Source organism: Rhinoderma darwinii, chromosome 2 (assembly GCF_050947455.1).
Source record: "Rhinoderma darwinii isolate aRhiDar2 chromosome 2, aRhiDar2.hap1, whole genome shotgun sequence".
NCBI lineage: Eukaryota > Metazoa > Chordata > Amphibia > Anura > Rhinodermatidae > Rhinoderma > Rhinoderma darwinii.
The window spans coordinates 456,562,513-456,579,112 of record NC_134688.1 but is presented as its reverse complement, the minus strand read 5'-3'; the positions used below and the strand labels follow the sequence as shown (position 1 = coordinate 456,579,112).

General features: G+C 40.6%; 1 protein-coding gene across 1 annotated transcript in view; it reads left to right on the top strand.

The window, feature by feature from the left end:
* HUNK (hormonally up-regulated Neu-associated kinase) overlaps positions 1-15,177 on the top strand; it is a 77,657-nt gene extending 62,480 nt beyond the window's left edge. The window contains exons 8-11 of the mRNA XM_075854537.1: positions 3,032-3,200; positions 3,401-3,484; positions 7,733-7,895; positions 10,321-15,177. Of these exons, the coding sequence (XP_075710652.1) occupies positions 3,032-3,200; positions 3,401-3,484; positions 7,733-7,895; positions 10,321-10,988 (1,084 nt within the window). The 3' untranslated portion in view covers positions 10,989-15,177. The remainder of the gene's footprint in view (positions 1-3,031; positions 3,201-3,400; positions 3,485-7,732; positions 7,896-10,320) is intronic.
* Positions 15,178-16,600: the final 1,423 nt, after the last annotated feature.

Sequence of the window (16,600 nt, the reverse complement as noted above, 5' to 3'; positions counted from 1 at the left end):
GGATCCGATCTTATCTGTCACTAACATTGTGGTGTCTGGAAAGAACTGCCTCCTGGATGCACTGGGGCCTTGGATTACATCTGCCTCGGGCACCATCTAGTTGGGTGTTCTCTCTTGGTGTTTTATATTTAGTTGTACAATTAGGACTGGGCTACCTGGAGACTTTTTGTAGCGCAACTACAGCGGCCATCCAAAGGATTCCATTGAGTGGCATGCAATCTAGTGGGCTGCTCTACAAAAAGTCTCCGTGTAGCCTAGGCCGAGCGTGTGTCAAACTGAAACTGATGGACGACGGGCAATCTTACCTGCAAAATCGTGCGCCCATAAAGTCTGTATTAATTAAACCTTTCATGACCAAGAGTCACTGACACCCCTGTGTCCAAGTCAAATTTTCCATTTCTGATGTTCACTTCTTTAAAGGATAATATCTTTGCAACCGCTTTGAATATCCGAACTATTTTTATTTTGGGTTTTTTACAAGACTTATGAGGCTTTCATTTTCTAGATTAGTTTAATTAATTCTATGTTTTACATTTTTATTATGAGCAGACAAATCACTAAAAATATGAAAAAAAACACTTTTGTCATTTTTTTATATATTTATCTGTTATTTATCAATGTTGGGGTGTGTGTGTGTGTGTGTGTGTGTGTGTGTAAATACACACACACACACACACACACACACACACACACACACACACACACATATATGCACACACATATATACACATGTATACATACACAGTCCAAAAGCAGATGAACACAGCGCTCCAACATACAATAAATTAGGCCGTGTGCTCGTTTCCAGGGGATGGATCAGCTCCCAAATTCCAATATAAAACGACCATAGAACAAAGGAACAGCACCCGGACTTCAAAATAGATGTAACAGGGTGGATTTATTCACCTCAAGTGAGCGACGTTTCGGTTCGTCACAGAACCTTTCTCAAGCTAGAGAAAGGTTCTGTGACAAACCAAAACGTCGCTCACTTGAGGTGAATAAATCCACCCTGTTTCATCTGTTCTGAAGTCCTGGTGCTGTTCCTTTGTTCTATGGTCGTCACATATATACATATGTATACACACATATACAATTATATACATGCTATGACTAAGGACCCCAGTGCCTTGAAACGCGTAAGAGTGGTCCTGGGATTTTTGTTTTAATCTCTTTGTTTTAGCATGACCGAATAAACCATTTAACTTTTATACCGAGTGCTGGATACACCTTCATTGCTCACCTCCATTACACAATACATATATATATATATACACATATATACACATACATATATATATATATACACACATATATATATATATATATATATATATATATACATATATATATATTATATATACACATACACACTGTTGCAGCTCTGTAACAGTTAAAGAGGCTCTGTCACCACATTATAAGCGCCCTGTCTCCTACATAAGGAGATGGGCGCTATAATGTAGGTGACAGCAGTGCTTTTTATTTAAAAAAAACTATCTATTTTCACCACTTTATTAGCAATTTTAGATTTATGCTAATGAGTTGCTTAATGACCAAGTGGGCGTGTTTTTACCTTTAGACCAAGTGGGCGTTGTACAGAGGAGTGTATGACGCTGACCAATCAGTGACCAATCAGCGTCATGTACTCCTCTCCATTCATTTAGGCAGCGCATAGGGATCCTTTTAGATCACTATGTGCTGTCTTATACTAACACATTAACAATATTGAAGTGTTTAGACAGTGAATAGACATTCCACGGAATGTCTATTCACAATCTCTGCACTTCGTTACTCTGTCTGTGGTAGGTACAGCAGAGGACGCGTGATCTCGCGAGATTACGCGGTAAATGACAGGTTACAACGAGATTACGCTTGCTCTGCTGTAATTACCACAGAAACAGTAACGAAGTGCAGAGATTGTAAATAGACATCCCGTGGAATGTCTATTCACTGTCTAAACACTTCAGTATTGTTAATGTGTTCGTATAAGACAGCACATAGTGATCTAGAAGGATCCCTATGCGCTGACTAAATGAATGGAGAGAAGTGTAAGAGGCTGATTGGTCAGCGTCATACACTCCTCTGTACAACGCCCACTTGGTCTAAAGTAAAAACACGCCCACTTGGTCATTAAGCAACTCATTAGCATAAATCTAAAATTCCTAATAAAGTGGTGAAAACAGATCGTTTTTTTAAATAAAAAACACTGCTGTCGTCTACATTACAGCACCCATCTCCTTATATAGGAGATAGGGCACTTATAATGTGGTGACAGAGCCTCTTTAACCTTCTTTACGCTCCCCTCACAGGGGATCCAGGAGTGAGAAGAAGACTAAAGAGTTAAAACTATCAGTTCCTTATCTGCCCAGATAAGGAGCACACTGGCTCCATTATCTGTGGGCAGAAGCCAAAGGAGGAGGGAGGTGTGACACAAGGGAGACAGAGAGATAAGTGCAGACTGCTCCATTGTGAGCAGAGCTGCACTTGTACATTTAGTTTCATAAAAAAAACCATGTTTGTTTTATGAAACTAATTCAAAGAGGTGTCGGCACTTGTAAAGAGAGCCAACACATACATTAAGAGACTAGTTGACAGCCGTGCCGAACATGGTGCTGATGCGGTTGTTGGCCGCTTTGCGACCCTGTCAGGACCGCACCGTTTGGACTTACCCTAATTATTCAGCAAAAGTTTTTTAGCTGGTAGTCATAACTTAGGATCCCTACTTTCACATGTTTCGGTCGTATCCTGTTTTTTACAGCAATTTCCAAAAACTTGCAGGAAAACGGCAGAGATTTTGGGAAACCACTGCTTTTCTGCCATAAAAACAGTGATCCGACCACATCATGTGAATACAGAAGAACATGGCCGATCTTCTCTCCTCCCCAGACATTAATGTACCGTAGATTATTGGGTACTGTAGAGCCCACTAAAAACATTGACGTCTACCAACAAAAAATGTCTATGTCCAGCTTTACACTAATTTACATTTATCCTTGGAATATCCACTAATGTCCAGTGTCTTTCTACCTTCTAGGATCCATCTTGAAGACTTGAGTCAGAGTGTGATCCGTCACATGTCAGAGAAGCTTGGTTATAAGCACAGTGATGTCATCAATGTCATCCTCTCCAACCGTGCGTGTCATACCCTAGCCGTTTATTTCCTGCTAAACCGGAAACTGGATCGCTACTTAATCACTATGAGGGTATGCCTATTATTTCTATGCCATCTTTGTTTTGTACATTACCTGGCTTAATGCATAAAGGGGGGACTGGGGGACTCTCTCTCGGAGATGGGGAATACTGAGAGGATGACTTAAAGCCATGAACATCACAATAGTTGTGCTCTGTTATCTGCTTTACAATGTGCAGCGCTCTAATTAACATCTGTTCTTTTTCATGCTAGAAACCTGACATTAATGACAACGTTTGCCACAAGAACCAGATGCATCCATTAGAAAAATATAAGTCAAACAAGAACTCCTACGAGGTGAGTTCCACAATCGTCACCGTCCCTAGAATCACAATAAATGAGTATTTTCTTTAAAGGCAGAGAATGCGACATTATCTATTATCCTAATGGATGCCGTCATTGGACCTTATGTATCAAAACTGTCTGAGGGAAAAAAGAGGCCTTGCTGCCCATAGCAACCAATCAACATTCAGCTTTCATTTTAGAAACTGCACTGGTAGAACTGAAACATGGACTCTGATTGGCTGCCCAGTGACACCCACCTCCTTGTTTTAGAAATCCCTTTGTTTTAAAGGGTCGTCCCAACTAGATAACCCCATTTCAGAATGTAGCCGGCCCAGTGATTAGCCGACTGCTATGTGTCCACTGCAGAAGAAATGTATTATTATATGGAGCCATGTAAAACATAGGAACATCGAGTCCTGTTCCATATCGCAGCTCTCCACTCTGGCTAATAGAGGGGTGTCCCAAGTGGGGATTACCCCTTTAACCCATTTGGTAATTGAATTCTAATAATATTTTTTTGCTGATGACATTGTATTATTATTGAAGTTAATGGCTTTCTGCACACTTAGTGGGGGATTGTTAGGCCCCCCCTGGCTGCCATGGCAATGTCATGGGGCACCGACGGGCATACAAAGGGTACCCGCTCCTTCTGTAAAACCACTTAGCAGCCACGGATGGTATTGCCTGCGGCATGTTAGGGATTTCAACTTTACAGCTGACACCCACTGCGGATGTCACGGACAGAGCTCCTGAACCCCTATCCACTCCCCAAGCTGTACTATTACACCCAGTGCGGGAAGGGGTTAACCAAAGGTGAGAATAAAAGCGCTGTTTTGTAGAAAACATAAAATACAATAACTATGCAGCCAACATAATAATGCAACCAAGAAAATATGAGGCCAGGAATATTATTCTACTATTCTATATAAAACACAAATGTAAAAGGGCAATAAAAACTTAAGTGTACATTCATATGTAGCGGTTGAGGTGGCGTTAAAAACTGCATCAAAACTGAATGCCGTTTTTCTGCATTGGTCCATTTTTTTTGCTGTGGTTGCGTTTTACGACGCTCACGGGTTTCTTTTATTCACCTTTTTTATGCAGTTTTTAACTGCACTTCAACCGCTAAGTGTGAATATTCCCCTAATGTACTGAGTCTCTCTTGGTATGTTTACTGCTTCCCATAATTGCGCCGCTCTGCGCTATATAAATAGAGGATATTATCATTAATACGCAATGTACTTAGCAAAAATAAATAAAAGCCCGAAAATGGAAAAAAGTAAGATGTCAGGATGTGCCAGTCCCATTAATTGTGCTGTTCTACGGGAACAGATAAGAAAACACCTTTTGTAGAAGTCTAGTATTACAACGAAAGAGTAGAACCCCCAACAAGACGCGGTTTGGTGGTTTCCATGCCGGCTCAGGATGTAATACAATAGTGAAGTGATGACATGTGTCCGGGGCCTGGGAGATGGAGCGTGTCTCAGCAATGGTCAAGGGAGTCACTTCCTGCTCATTGAAAAGGGAAAAAGGGATCGGAAACTCCTCCTAGGTATCTATTTCTAATGGAATGAAAGTGGAGGATGTGCCGGCTACATGTGATACAAGGAAACCGCACATCCCGGCCTTCCCCGGCCCCCTGCGACCAGGGAGGAGATTAACCCATTGCAGTGTGATGCCGCTTAGTGCTCATTATTATTACCAGAAGTGTGAGATTGTATGATTGACATGGCGTTTGATGTTAATAAAACATATTTGTTGTATAATGAAAAGTTCTCCAACTTTTTATTATACTTTCTGTTGTCATTTTTTGCCATTTTCTAAATGTCTGCTTGCTGTCAGTGAATGATGCTATTGTGATTTACATCCAGAGATGGAAATTCCATTCTTAACTTGTCCAACTGACACGAATACACAGCTCGTTACTAGAAAGACCTCTAACGAGCCCGGCATGTGGGTGAGCAGGAGATGATCAGGGCAGCCTCTGGAAATAAACAAGAATTTATCTTTTCACTTACAGCAAACAGAGATATTGAAAATTGTGAGGAACTTAATAACTCGTAGTTCCTGGGCACCAATGTAAGATCTGTAACAGGACCTAGCATGGGCCATTTATAATACTGGTGTCTTCTAATGTGGCAGAGGGGTCTGTGGGCCCTCAGACTCCAGGGTCCGAGTACGACTGCTACCATCTGCACCCCCTACGCCCCTGTTTTAATTCCAACCCTTTAGTTTAACCAAGTGAATTTATTCAGCTCACAGACATGGTTCACATAGTTTGCATTGTGTTCTCTAGACTAAAGTTTGGAGACATAGAAAGGAAATCTTTTGGCCCCCTGTACACGGGGTGGAAATGCCAATCTCATCCTCAAGAAAATGCTGAACATTTTTAAATATTCCGCATGCTCATTCTGTTGGTGCTGTTCACAGCAGATTTCACCCTTTTCAATGTAGGAGTAAAATCTGCAGTGAATCTGCAGCAAAACCCACTCATAACACACGTGGATTTTACTGGGGATTTGCTATGGAAAAAAAAGCCACAAATCCGCCACGTGTATGGGTACTCTTAGACATCGCCTCACTTTTCAAACTTAGGCCTCATGAACATGGTTACATTACCGATCCTGAAATCCACGGGAGAATTGTGGCCCCATTCATTCCTATGGGGCCATGCGCACGACCGTGGTTTCCACGGTCCATGCATGGCCCCGGAGCCCGGACTGCAGAAAGAACGGGCATGCCTTATTACGGCCGTGTTCTGCGGTCTGGGCCCATTGAAAATAATGGCCATGTGCACAGCCCGCGATTTGCGGGCGACTCGCGGCTGGCACTCCGTGGCCGGCCGACCCGAAAATCACGGCCGTGCACTTGGCTACGGTCATGTGCATGAGGCCTAAGAGGACCCTTAGAATGGCTGTAGCCCATGAAACTGAAGTTATTTTAAGTTCTACTATTGTGTAACACTGTCTGCATGTCTCTTGTTTTCTCCTAGTGGGACATTGTCTATAGGGTTTCCTGTGTCATTTTTTATATTGTTTCATGTAAAGTCCCTTTGAACTTGAGGTTCAATGGAACAAACAACTAAAAACATGAAAAGGCAGATTTCTAAGAAAGGGACAAGAACATAAAGATTCTTGACATTTCAACATGTCAGATCTCAATAACTGAGGAATGCCGGGTAGCTGTCAATCACAGAGGTGTCACAAGCTAAGTAATGTTAGGATCTATATGATGAGCGTTCTTGAAGAATGTCTCCTCCCCCAAAAAACAAACAGAAAAATTACCAGGAATTATACGTTGCTGAGCAGTCGCCTTCTGTCACATTGTTAAAATTCCTGTTCAGCGTGTGCCGCTGCTATGGTATCATAGAAAGCCTGTCATAAAAAAAGCAGAACAAAAAAACTATATAAAACACAATAAAAAAAATTATATTCATCTATGTGGGCATGGACAGCCTCACTTCTGTATTGTTAAATAACTAGGTAGAGTTTCTGTACAGGACTCTAGGAAAGCTGGGTGACAACCTGTGTGGAGCTCTAACGGCAGCCATATTGTTTTTCATACAGCTTTCTCATAAACCTGAATATTATTATTATTATTATTATAATTATTAATTATTTTCCTGATCTGTGATGTACGATTCTCTGGGCATTTTATATTGTTTGCCTTTCCTTAGGATAAGTCATCAATATCAGATCGGTTGGGGCCCAATTCCTGGCACCCCCGCCAATCTGCTGACTGAAGCGGTCATGGCAAAGAACATTACGGCTTCTTCTTAGCTTACCAGGCACAGCATCGTGCACACCCGTACAGTCTGTGCCCGGGATTGCAGTTCCGGTCCCATTCAAGTGCCAGGAGTCAGACCCCCACCAATCTGATATTGATGACCATTTCTAAGGATAGGCCATCAATAAAAAATGGCCAGAGAACCCCTTTAAAGGGATATTCCCATCTCATTCATTTACAGCATATCCACATGTGCGGACACCTCTCCCCAATGCCATTCTCTGCCCGATGCTGCAGCTGCTGGTCACCTCATTAGGCTGGACAGGGGACCTTGTTTTCGACAAATGTGTGGGGTTCAGAGGTGGGACCTGAACCTAACAGACATTTATGGCATATCCTTTGGATATGCCATAAATGTCTGAGATGGGAATAACCCTTTAAGATTATATAAAAGGAGATTATCCAAGATTTTTTTTCTTTTCTGAAACCTCCTCGCTTGTTTTGACAAGGAAATGTTCTTGCTCCAATTGACAGGAAAGAAAACCTAAAGATCCAGAAAAAAGAGGGGAACAGCGTTGTGGCCAGAAGAAGATGGACAAATGCTCCCCCTCCCACAGACAGCCCCCATGCCTCATGACACAAGGTCATAACTCCAAGCTTCCCGTCAAGGAGAGAAAGTCCTCAAAGTCTGAGCGAGGTAAGGTTTTAAGCCTGCAACAACCAAAACAATTTTCACACTTTTGACATACACAAATATTATATGATTTATAAATTAAAAAAAATACTTTTATCTACGTACCTTTATATTCACTACATGTCGACACCTTGAACTTTATGGAAATGGGAAATGTCACCCAGCACTTGACACTTATGGGCACCTTCATGCAATTTTGCTTTAAAGCGTAATGTTTTTTTTGTTTTTTTTAAATGCATAAAAACTCATGTTTATGGCTAAAAGTCTGACCCAAGCAAAGCCTAATAAAACCTCCTAAAAAAAAATAAAAGTTCAAGATGTTTCATACATGCCACTTGTGTCTACATGCACGTATCTTTGCAAAATCATCAAAACTGAAGAGACCAAAATGATCCAAATCAAGTGGCCTGATTAGATGGGCCTAGGGGGTAAGTAGAGGTGCAACTGCTCAACTTCTTACCCCTTTAGTAGACAAAAAAGACCCCTAAATATGACAGAAATGACAAATCCTATCTCATTAGTAAGAAAGGGTGATGACATGAGGAAAAGTTCCTGTGTATCCCCCTGGGGTCACTTGAAGGCAGTACTGGGGAGAGGTAAGGGGACCTTTATTCCTGCTCTCACTTGCAGCCTCTCCCCTCCCTCCCTTACACAGACACAGAACAAGGAAGCTAAACTTTTCCTACAGCTTCCTGACTTCAATCGAGTGCTGCGCCCCGAATATTGTACCTGGTATAATTTTAAAGCAAAGATTCTGAGCTCTAGCTTAGCCCCCTTGACAGTGAAAGGGACAAATATGCTTTCACGTTATTATAATAGTCTTGTCTTCCTTATTAGCAAATTAGCTCTTATACCGACACACTGTTTCTATTAAACATAGTAATCCTTTGCTTTCTAGCTAAAATGTTTTTTGTTCCATTTTACTTAATAAAGCTTGAGTCATTTGTAAAACATATTATTATTGAATTGGAGATATGAATATGGAAATGATACGTGGGTGTGTTTCTGTAAACAATTATCCTCTTTATGTAATTAAGCAATTATATATTGACTGAATATGATGGCCCTTTAAAAACTCTGTTTCCTAAGCAACAACCACAATAATTCCAAGTTGAATGCCTTTTTGGATTGCATGTAAACATTTATATACTTTGCGCATGAATAAACATACACCATTGTGTGTCATGTATGAGGAACTGGCACATACCCATACATTTGTATATATTAGTGGGAAGGAGAGTTACTAAAGATATAGATAGCTGGAATGGCAATGGTTGTTATTACTTCGACACTTAGGCCTAATGCACACAACCGTGGGGATTTTGCAGTTCACAAAACTTCGGAGCCGTTGTCTGCATTTGCAGTCCATTTGTCCGCAAAAACCTTCCGTAGTGCATCCGTGTGTCTTCAGCATTCACAGATCCACAAAAAAAAAGGAAGGCTTGATTTGATGTCACCAGCTTGTCCCAGCCCCCTGAGTAGGTCACATGATCCACAAATACAAACAGTAAAATGATAAGTCCTGAGTTTTTGCGTTCTGGACTTGCGGCCACCACGCCATCTGATCGGTGCGATTCCGACACTGCGGAAGCAGATGGCTCCGATCAAAGAATAGCGGCCGAGCTGCAGTATTGCAGCTCTGCTCCTATTCAAGTGAATAAGAGCAGAGCTGCAGTTTCGCCAAACGGCCGCTATGCAGTGGTCAGAGCCTTCTGCTTCCGGCTCCAACTACTGCATCCCGTTCCAAACATCCGGTGCACGGAGGCAGCTGGTGTGCGGATCGGTGCGGGGTCCGGATGTCGGACACGCACTGATCATATACTGATGATCTATCCGGTGGATAGGTCATCAATTTTCAGAAAGTGGACAACCTCTTTAAGCTGCGCATACACATTCAAGAGCTGTGCGCCAATTGAGCTCATTCGGCCGACAGATTTTCCTGCTAACTCATAAACATGTAAGGTTGGCTAAGCCTGAAAGTATTTTCAATCATTAGAGGGGATTGAGCCACTGCCAGTCACCTCTGGCGACTGGCTTGTCTTCCATGGGAAAAAATAATTGGCATTTTTAAATCCAACATGCCCGATCCTTCTTTCTTCCAACATCTGCCATAGGGGGAAGTTCGGGATACTCCATACATATTAGATAGTTTCCTGGTCCCGCCAAATACGACCGGCCAATTACAGAAACTGAAGAGTTAAAAATGGACACCACCCAACAGTGTTTACAGTGTGGTTGATTTTTACTAGCAAGTTATATTTCTACCATTATACTTTCCTTATTACTCATCTTGGAGGAAACAGTATTTGGAGAAAACATGTCTAGCTCTTATGTCTAGCAATTAGTCATGTAAGAACATTGCAAATTGTAACAATCGATGTCGAAATAAATTCAAACTAAATATTTCATTTATATTCCTATTTTGCAGAATCCATCGCTGGGTTAAGCCCTTTCCATGAAGTCCGATTAAACAAGACGTCCTGTGTCACCTCCTGCTCTTTGGAATATTTGGAATTGCAAAGTCCAGATCCAAGAACACCTAAGATCATGAGACGTCAAGATTCTCACTCACAAGAAACTGTGAATATGAACATGGGCGTTCGCATGAGGGAACCTCATCTGAATGTTGTACGTTCCTTTGAGTCTGTGAACAGAGAAGACCAAATAGAATTGTCTCCCTCTCACCAGTATCGAGTCATAGGTTCTCCGGTGTCCTTCTCTCCTCGTCATTCCAGTGAAAGAACTCTGTCCCCGATCTTTCAGTTTGATAACACAACTCCCGTGAAGGCTCATTCCACCCTTTCTTCTTTCACATACGAGGACAAAAGTAGCCCATCTAGCTCCGAATCCATGTCCCCAACTTCTCCCCATTCCCCATCATGTAATAATAACATTTCTGGAAACTTAGGAAGCCCAAACTGTGTTAGAAGTCGAGGTCGATTTCCTATGATGGGCATTGGTCAGATGTTGAGAAAGAGGAGTCAGGTTACCTCTCCTAAACCTGATAATTCCTTGGAATCTCGAATGCCAGCCTTGCAACAAATGAGCCCAGGTTATACCAGTTTCAACTCCACCGATATGAACGGATTTTGCTGACCGGACATCTTTTTGAGAACTGTGGTTTCTTTAAGGGCTCAAACCCCTGTAGAAAAAGGAGAACTTGTTGATTATATTTGTAAATGTGAATTTTGTAAAATTCTTCATTGTATCAAGAGCATTTGTATGTGTTTTATTTTATGCACTGGTAAATTCATCACTTCTATGAATTGCACTTCTACGGCAGTGATACCAGTGAAATCACAAGAGCTCTGTCTGGTACTGTACAAAAACATTGACAATTTTTATGGAAAAATTTCCATGAACATTACAAATAGACATTTCTGTGGACATGCAGCATGCAGACCTCCAGAGTTCTGCTGTAACAAATCTTTTAGAAATAAACAATACTGTGGTCTACTGACACTACCTACCATGGACCAAACCTGATTTCTAAGCTATTCATTTCCTGCATTGACCATGCTGCACTTGAATCAGTTGGGATCGCTACGGAACCGACACGACTTGCATGGGAAACGGCTATTGTAAACATTAAGGATTTTTCTCATTGCACATCACAGTGTTATGATGTTAATATTTTACACTGTCACCATTTTTCTCAATGTAATTGTTTTAGATCATATTGTCTTGATGAAGACTTTTATTCTTCATGCATTTTTTTATTTTTTTTTATAAAACTCTAAGCTGTTCTTTGAAGGAAGGGTTGGCATTGTTTTTGGTACTATAGGGCCTTTTAGACGAGCCAAGAAATTGTAACGTTCGAACGATTAGCGATTTGTTAGCGAGTCGTTACGTAGCGCACGATCATTATTTAATTGCATCTATTATCGTTGAAATAGACTATATTGCGATCGGTGTTTAGGTCGCTTGTCTGGCATCTAACCAATTACTTCATTTTGTGGGATGTACAACAGTTATGGGACACACCTCTGTGAAAAATCAGACTCCTACTGCTTTGTTGTTGAATGACGAACGATACCTGTTCAAACTTGCACATTTGTGACGACGAACAATAATATTTCTCTCATTCAAAACGATGCGATCGACGATATACAAAGGATGTATCATTAATCGTTCGATCGCTTGCAGTATTTACACCTAGGCTGAGTGATCACTTTTGCTCAATCGAATGATTATTCAAACGAGAATCGACTCGTCTAAATAGCCCTTATGGTTGATTTAAATCTCATTTGGACTTTCTAGTAGAGGATTGTTTAACGTGTACACCAGGAAAAAATGTAACAACTTGATTTCAGACGGTAATATATTATTTTGGTACGAGGTATGAGTTAAGGTTTCCATGAGTTAAGAGTGTTAAGGGGGTTTTACACTGGCAGATTATGGTGCAGGCGAGGGTTTGTATAACGCTCGTTGGCGATAATTGCCCTGTGTAAACAGGGCAGCGATCAGCAGATGAACGAGCAAACGCTCGATCATCTTCTGATCGTATCATTTTAAAAAAGAGAAATATTATCATTGTCGGCAGAACATCTCCCTGTGTAAACCGGTACATGCGCTGCCGACATGATGATAATGTATGGGGACAAGCGATCGGAGTAACGACCACTCGTCCCCATCTATATCTCCGTGTGACAGGAGCAAATGAGTGACGATCAACGATGTCTCATTGATCTGCGTTCGCTGCACTGGGCCGATTGTCGGCCGGTGTAAAAGGCCCTTTACTTTTGTGTTCCAGCTCATAGATACTCACTAAGTTCTTATTGGTCGTCTTGTCCCTCCCATGTGAACTCACCACTTTTTATAAACAGGGAGTAGATCCATTACTATTTATAATGTAACATTTTGATTCAGGTACCAATACAAAATCACTGAACAGGCCATACTTACTCACAAGGGCAGGTACATACACCACTTCCCAGCAGGACGCAGACAAACCACAATGCTACAATACAACAATCAGAATGTTGGCGTTTTTAGGATGGCCCAAGTTTGTTGTGGCAACTGATAAAAAATATTGTATTTACTCTTCGTAATAATTCTCCAAAACTTAAATTTGGATAGATATCTGCCTGCCCTCAGACTCCATATACATTAGAAGTGCCTATGGGGTCCAACCATCCTTTTTATTTTATTTTTTTTGAGAAAAGAGGAGAATCAATTATATTGCAAGTTTTTTTTGTAACCTGTTGGAAAGTGGTGGGATTATAGCTCCTTCTACAAAGATCTTTATTTTGACTGGACCCAAAAATCAGCATGGTTAGTTTAAGAACATTGGAATTACGGGGGAGAATTCTTTAACCTAGACAGAGGTATAATTAAACTGGAATTAGAGTACAGACTATTGACTTCCTCTGTATTATATTCTTAATTTTAAGTAAAGCAAGCGAGAGTGAAGGCAGCCATCTGTGTTCTGAAATATAACTAGTGTATCTCTACTTTCTCCTTGACTTGAAGCAACTGATCAACAAATCCCTGTCCCAGTCCATAAAACTCATTTTATTGTCACTATATTACTGTGTTTTAACAGGCAGTTAAGAGCGTGGATATATATATATATATATATATATATATATATATATTTAAAAAAAAACATCCAGAAGTTCTGCATGATGTGTATGAATCATTTTAGGTAAACTGAGTTTATCCCTCTGGTATTTTTGTTTTACAAAAAAAACACACTCAACGTTTTTGGAATTAGTATTCTGGTTTACATATTGTGAAGGAACAAAGGCTTTGAAGACCCTTTATGTATCAGTTTACATTGCCTTAGCCTGGTGAAAATAAATACAAAGGCATGTCTTTGTATATCTGTCTTTTAGACACCTCTATTGTTCTGGCAATTTAGTAAGATCAAAGTTTTTTTTTCTTTTTGTTAACTGATGGAGGTTTTATATTCTATACATTTGTTAGGGTCAGAACACTAAAACCCCCACCAATCATGAGAGTGGGGGTTCCGTGTCCCCTATTTTTTACAATTCGGCTAGCAGGATATGGATGTTCCATATAAGTCTATTGGAGCTATGGAACAATAAATTGATTGTCAATAAAATCGTTCGTGTTTAAGAATTTATTGATATGGTGCGTCATTATAAATTGGTCCAGTCAATGTCAATAATTCTCTAAAAATTGGTTACCAAATTTCACAGTATGGTATTAATGGTATTCTGATGATTTCGTAATGACCACAAAGATTCTCATATTTTGGAATGCCCATCCAGGATTAATGGCCACCTTAGTCGTCTATATACAATTTCAAAAAGATCTGATAATGTTGTATCTAATGATACATCTTTCACGTGAATGTAGCTTAATTAGAGTCTGTGAAAAACTAGATAAAGCAATGATTTAAGATTTAGGTGGATACTGGATCTACATCGAGGTCGCCACGTGTCCTCATTAAACTGCTATGTTGCTTCAGCTTTGTCAAAATAATCAAAATATTATAATGACATTGTGCCCAATCTATGTCTAAAATCACACAATCTGATTGCACTAAACTAAATTGTGAATTCATTATTTAATCCGTCAGTTCCTGAAAAATTGGATTAGGAAGAAATTTTTATTCACCAGCCAAGACGGAGCCAAGAGGAAATCTTGGCGGTTTTCGAGGGGTTGTAGTAGTAAGACAACCTCTTTAATCTTGCCATAGACCCAACTAATATGTCCATTCCATTAAAATCAATGGGATCTGCTTTCAAACCTCTATGAAGATAAGAGGTAGCTCTATCTCTATCAAACCTGAATCGAACATCAATACCAAAAATATAACAAAAGCAGTTTTTGTAGCTGGCACAATTCTAGAACAAATGGTGTCTCCACATTGAATACAGATTTCTGCAGTCTATTTCTTCACAACTCGAAGCCTTTTGAAAGTGTCTTGTAGAATCCAGCTGGAATTTGTCCTTATCACATGTGTAGAGGGACAAGTGATGCCTGACGCTGACTCCACCAGATCAGATATGTCAGCTGCCGAATACTTGCTCTCGGATTATACCGAAGAATGTTTTTGAAGAAGATGTTAATTTGGGCAGAAATATGTGAACATATTACATGAATATGTAATTAGTGCTTATTGTTCAAAGTCGCTCAAGATGTAGCATAAAGAAAACATTCCTCTCCCTTCTCATTGCCATGTGTAACATAAACCATCATCAGATGCAGATTGTTTCTTTGTTCTGTGGTCGGAATTTGCATTGTAGCTACTATTTAAATCACATTTTTTATTGTAATTGAAACGTTTTCATAAAATCACATTTCTTGAAAAAAATTGTTGTCGTTTGTCTTATATGAAATATAAACTTGATTACTGTAGAGAACATTTTTTCTGAAAATATTTTACTCCACCCTTCCCAGCAGTGTTTTCAACCCTTAAAAAAACTCACAAAGAAATATTTTAAAAAATGTCACAGTATGAATCTTCATAAATCACTAAGAAACTATAGAAATACTGTATTGTATGGAATTTGAGTTTTAGATTTTCGTCTCTGCCCACATTTAAAGCTACAGGCAGCTTCTTGATACCAGAAAACTTGTGGCCCTGTAAAAAGATTCTTGCGCCAGATGCATTAACTGTCAACCAAAATTTACTTTAATATAACTAGGGTAGCACAAACAGTGTAGATGCCCTCGTCCACCATGGAACTCACAACTTAAAGAGGCTCTGTCACCAGATTTTGCAACCCCTATCTCCTATTGCAGCAGATCGGCGCTGCAATGTAGATACGAGTAATGTTTTTTTTTTTTTAAAAACGAGCTTTTTTGGCCAAGTTATGACCGTTTTTATATTTATGTAAATGAGGCTTTCTAAAGTACAACTGGGCGTGTTTAAAGTTAAGTACAACTGGGCGTGTATTGTGTTCGTTACATCGGGGCGTTTTTACTTCTTTTACTAGCTGGGCGTTGTGTATAGAAGTATCATCCACTTCTCTTCACAACGCCCAGCTTCTGGCAGTGCAGACACACAGCGTGTTCTCGAGAGATCACGCTGTGACGTCACTCACTTCCTGCCCCAGGTCCTGCATCGTGTCGGACGAGCGAGGACACATCGGCACCAGAGGCTACAGTTGATTCTGCAGCAGCATCAGCAGGTAAGTAGCTACATCGACTTACCTGCAAACGCCGATGCTGCTGCAGAATCAAATGTAGCCTCTGGTGCCGATGTGTCCTCGCTGGTCCGACACGATGCAGGACCTGGGGCAGGAAGTGAGTGACGTCACAGCGTGATCTCTCGAGAACACGCTGTCTGCACTGCCAGAAGCTGGGCGTTGTGAAGAGAAGTGGATGATACTTCTCGTCAGAACGCCCAGCTAGTAAAAGAAGTAAAAACGCCCCGATGTACGCACATAATACACGCCCAGTTGTACTTTTACTTTAAACACGCCCAGTTGTACTTTAGAAAGCCTCATTTACATAAATATAAAAACGGTCATAACTTGGTCAAAAAAGCTCGTTTTAAAAAAAACAAAAACGTTACTGTTATCTACATTGCAGCGCCGATCTGCTGCAATAGGAGATAGGGGTTGCAAAATCTGGTGACAGAGCCTCTTTGAGTCGGCATGACCTCATAAGACACAACAAAGGTGCCTCCATGGATCACTACCTTACATAATTCCCTATCAGACCTCGCTCCGATCTGCTGGCTGTGCCGCTGAACTCTATCACTTTGCACCCTTAAAAACTTCTAAGCTCTC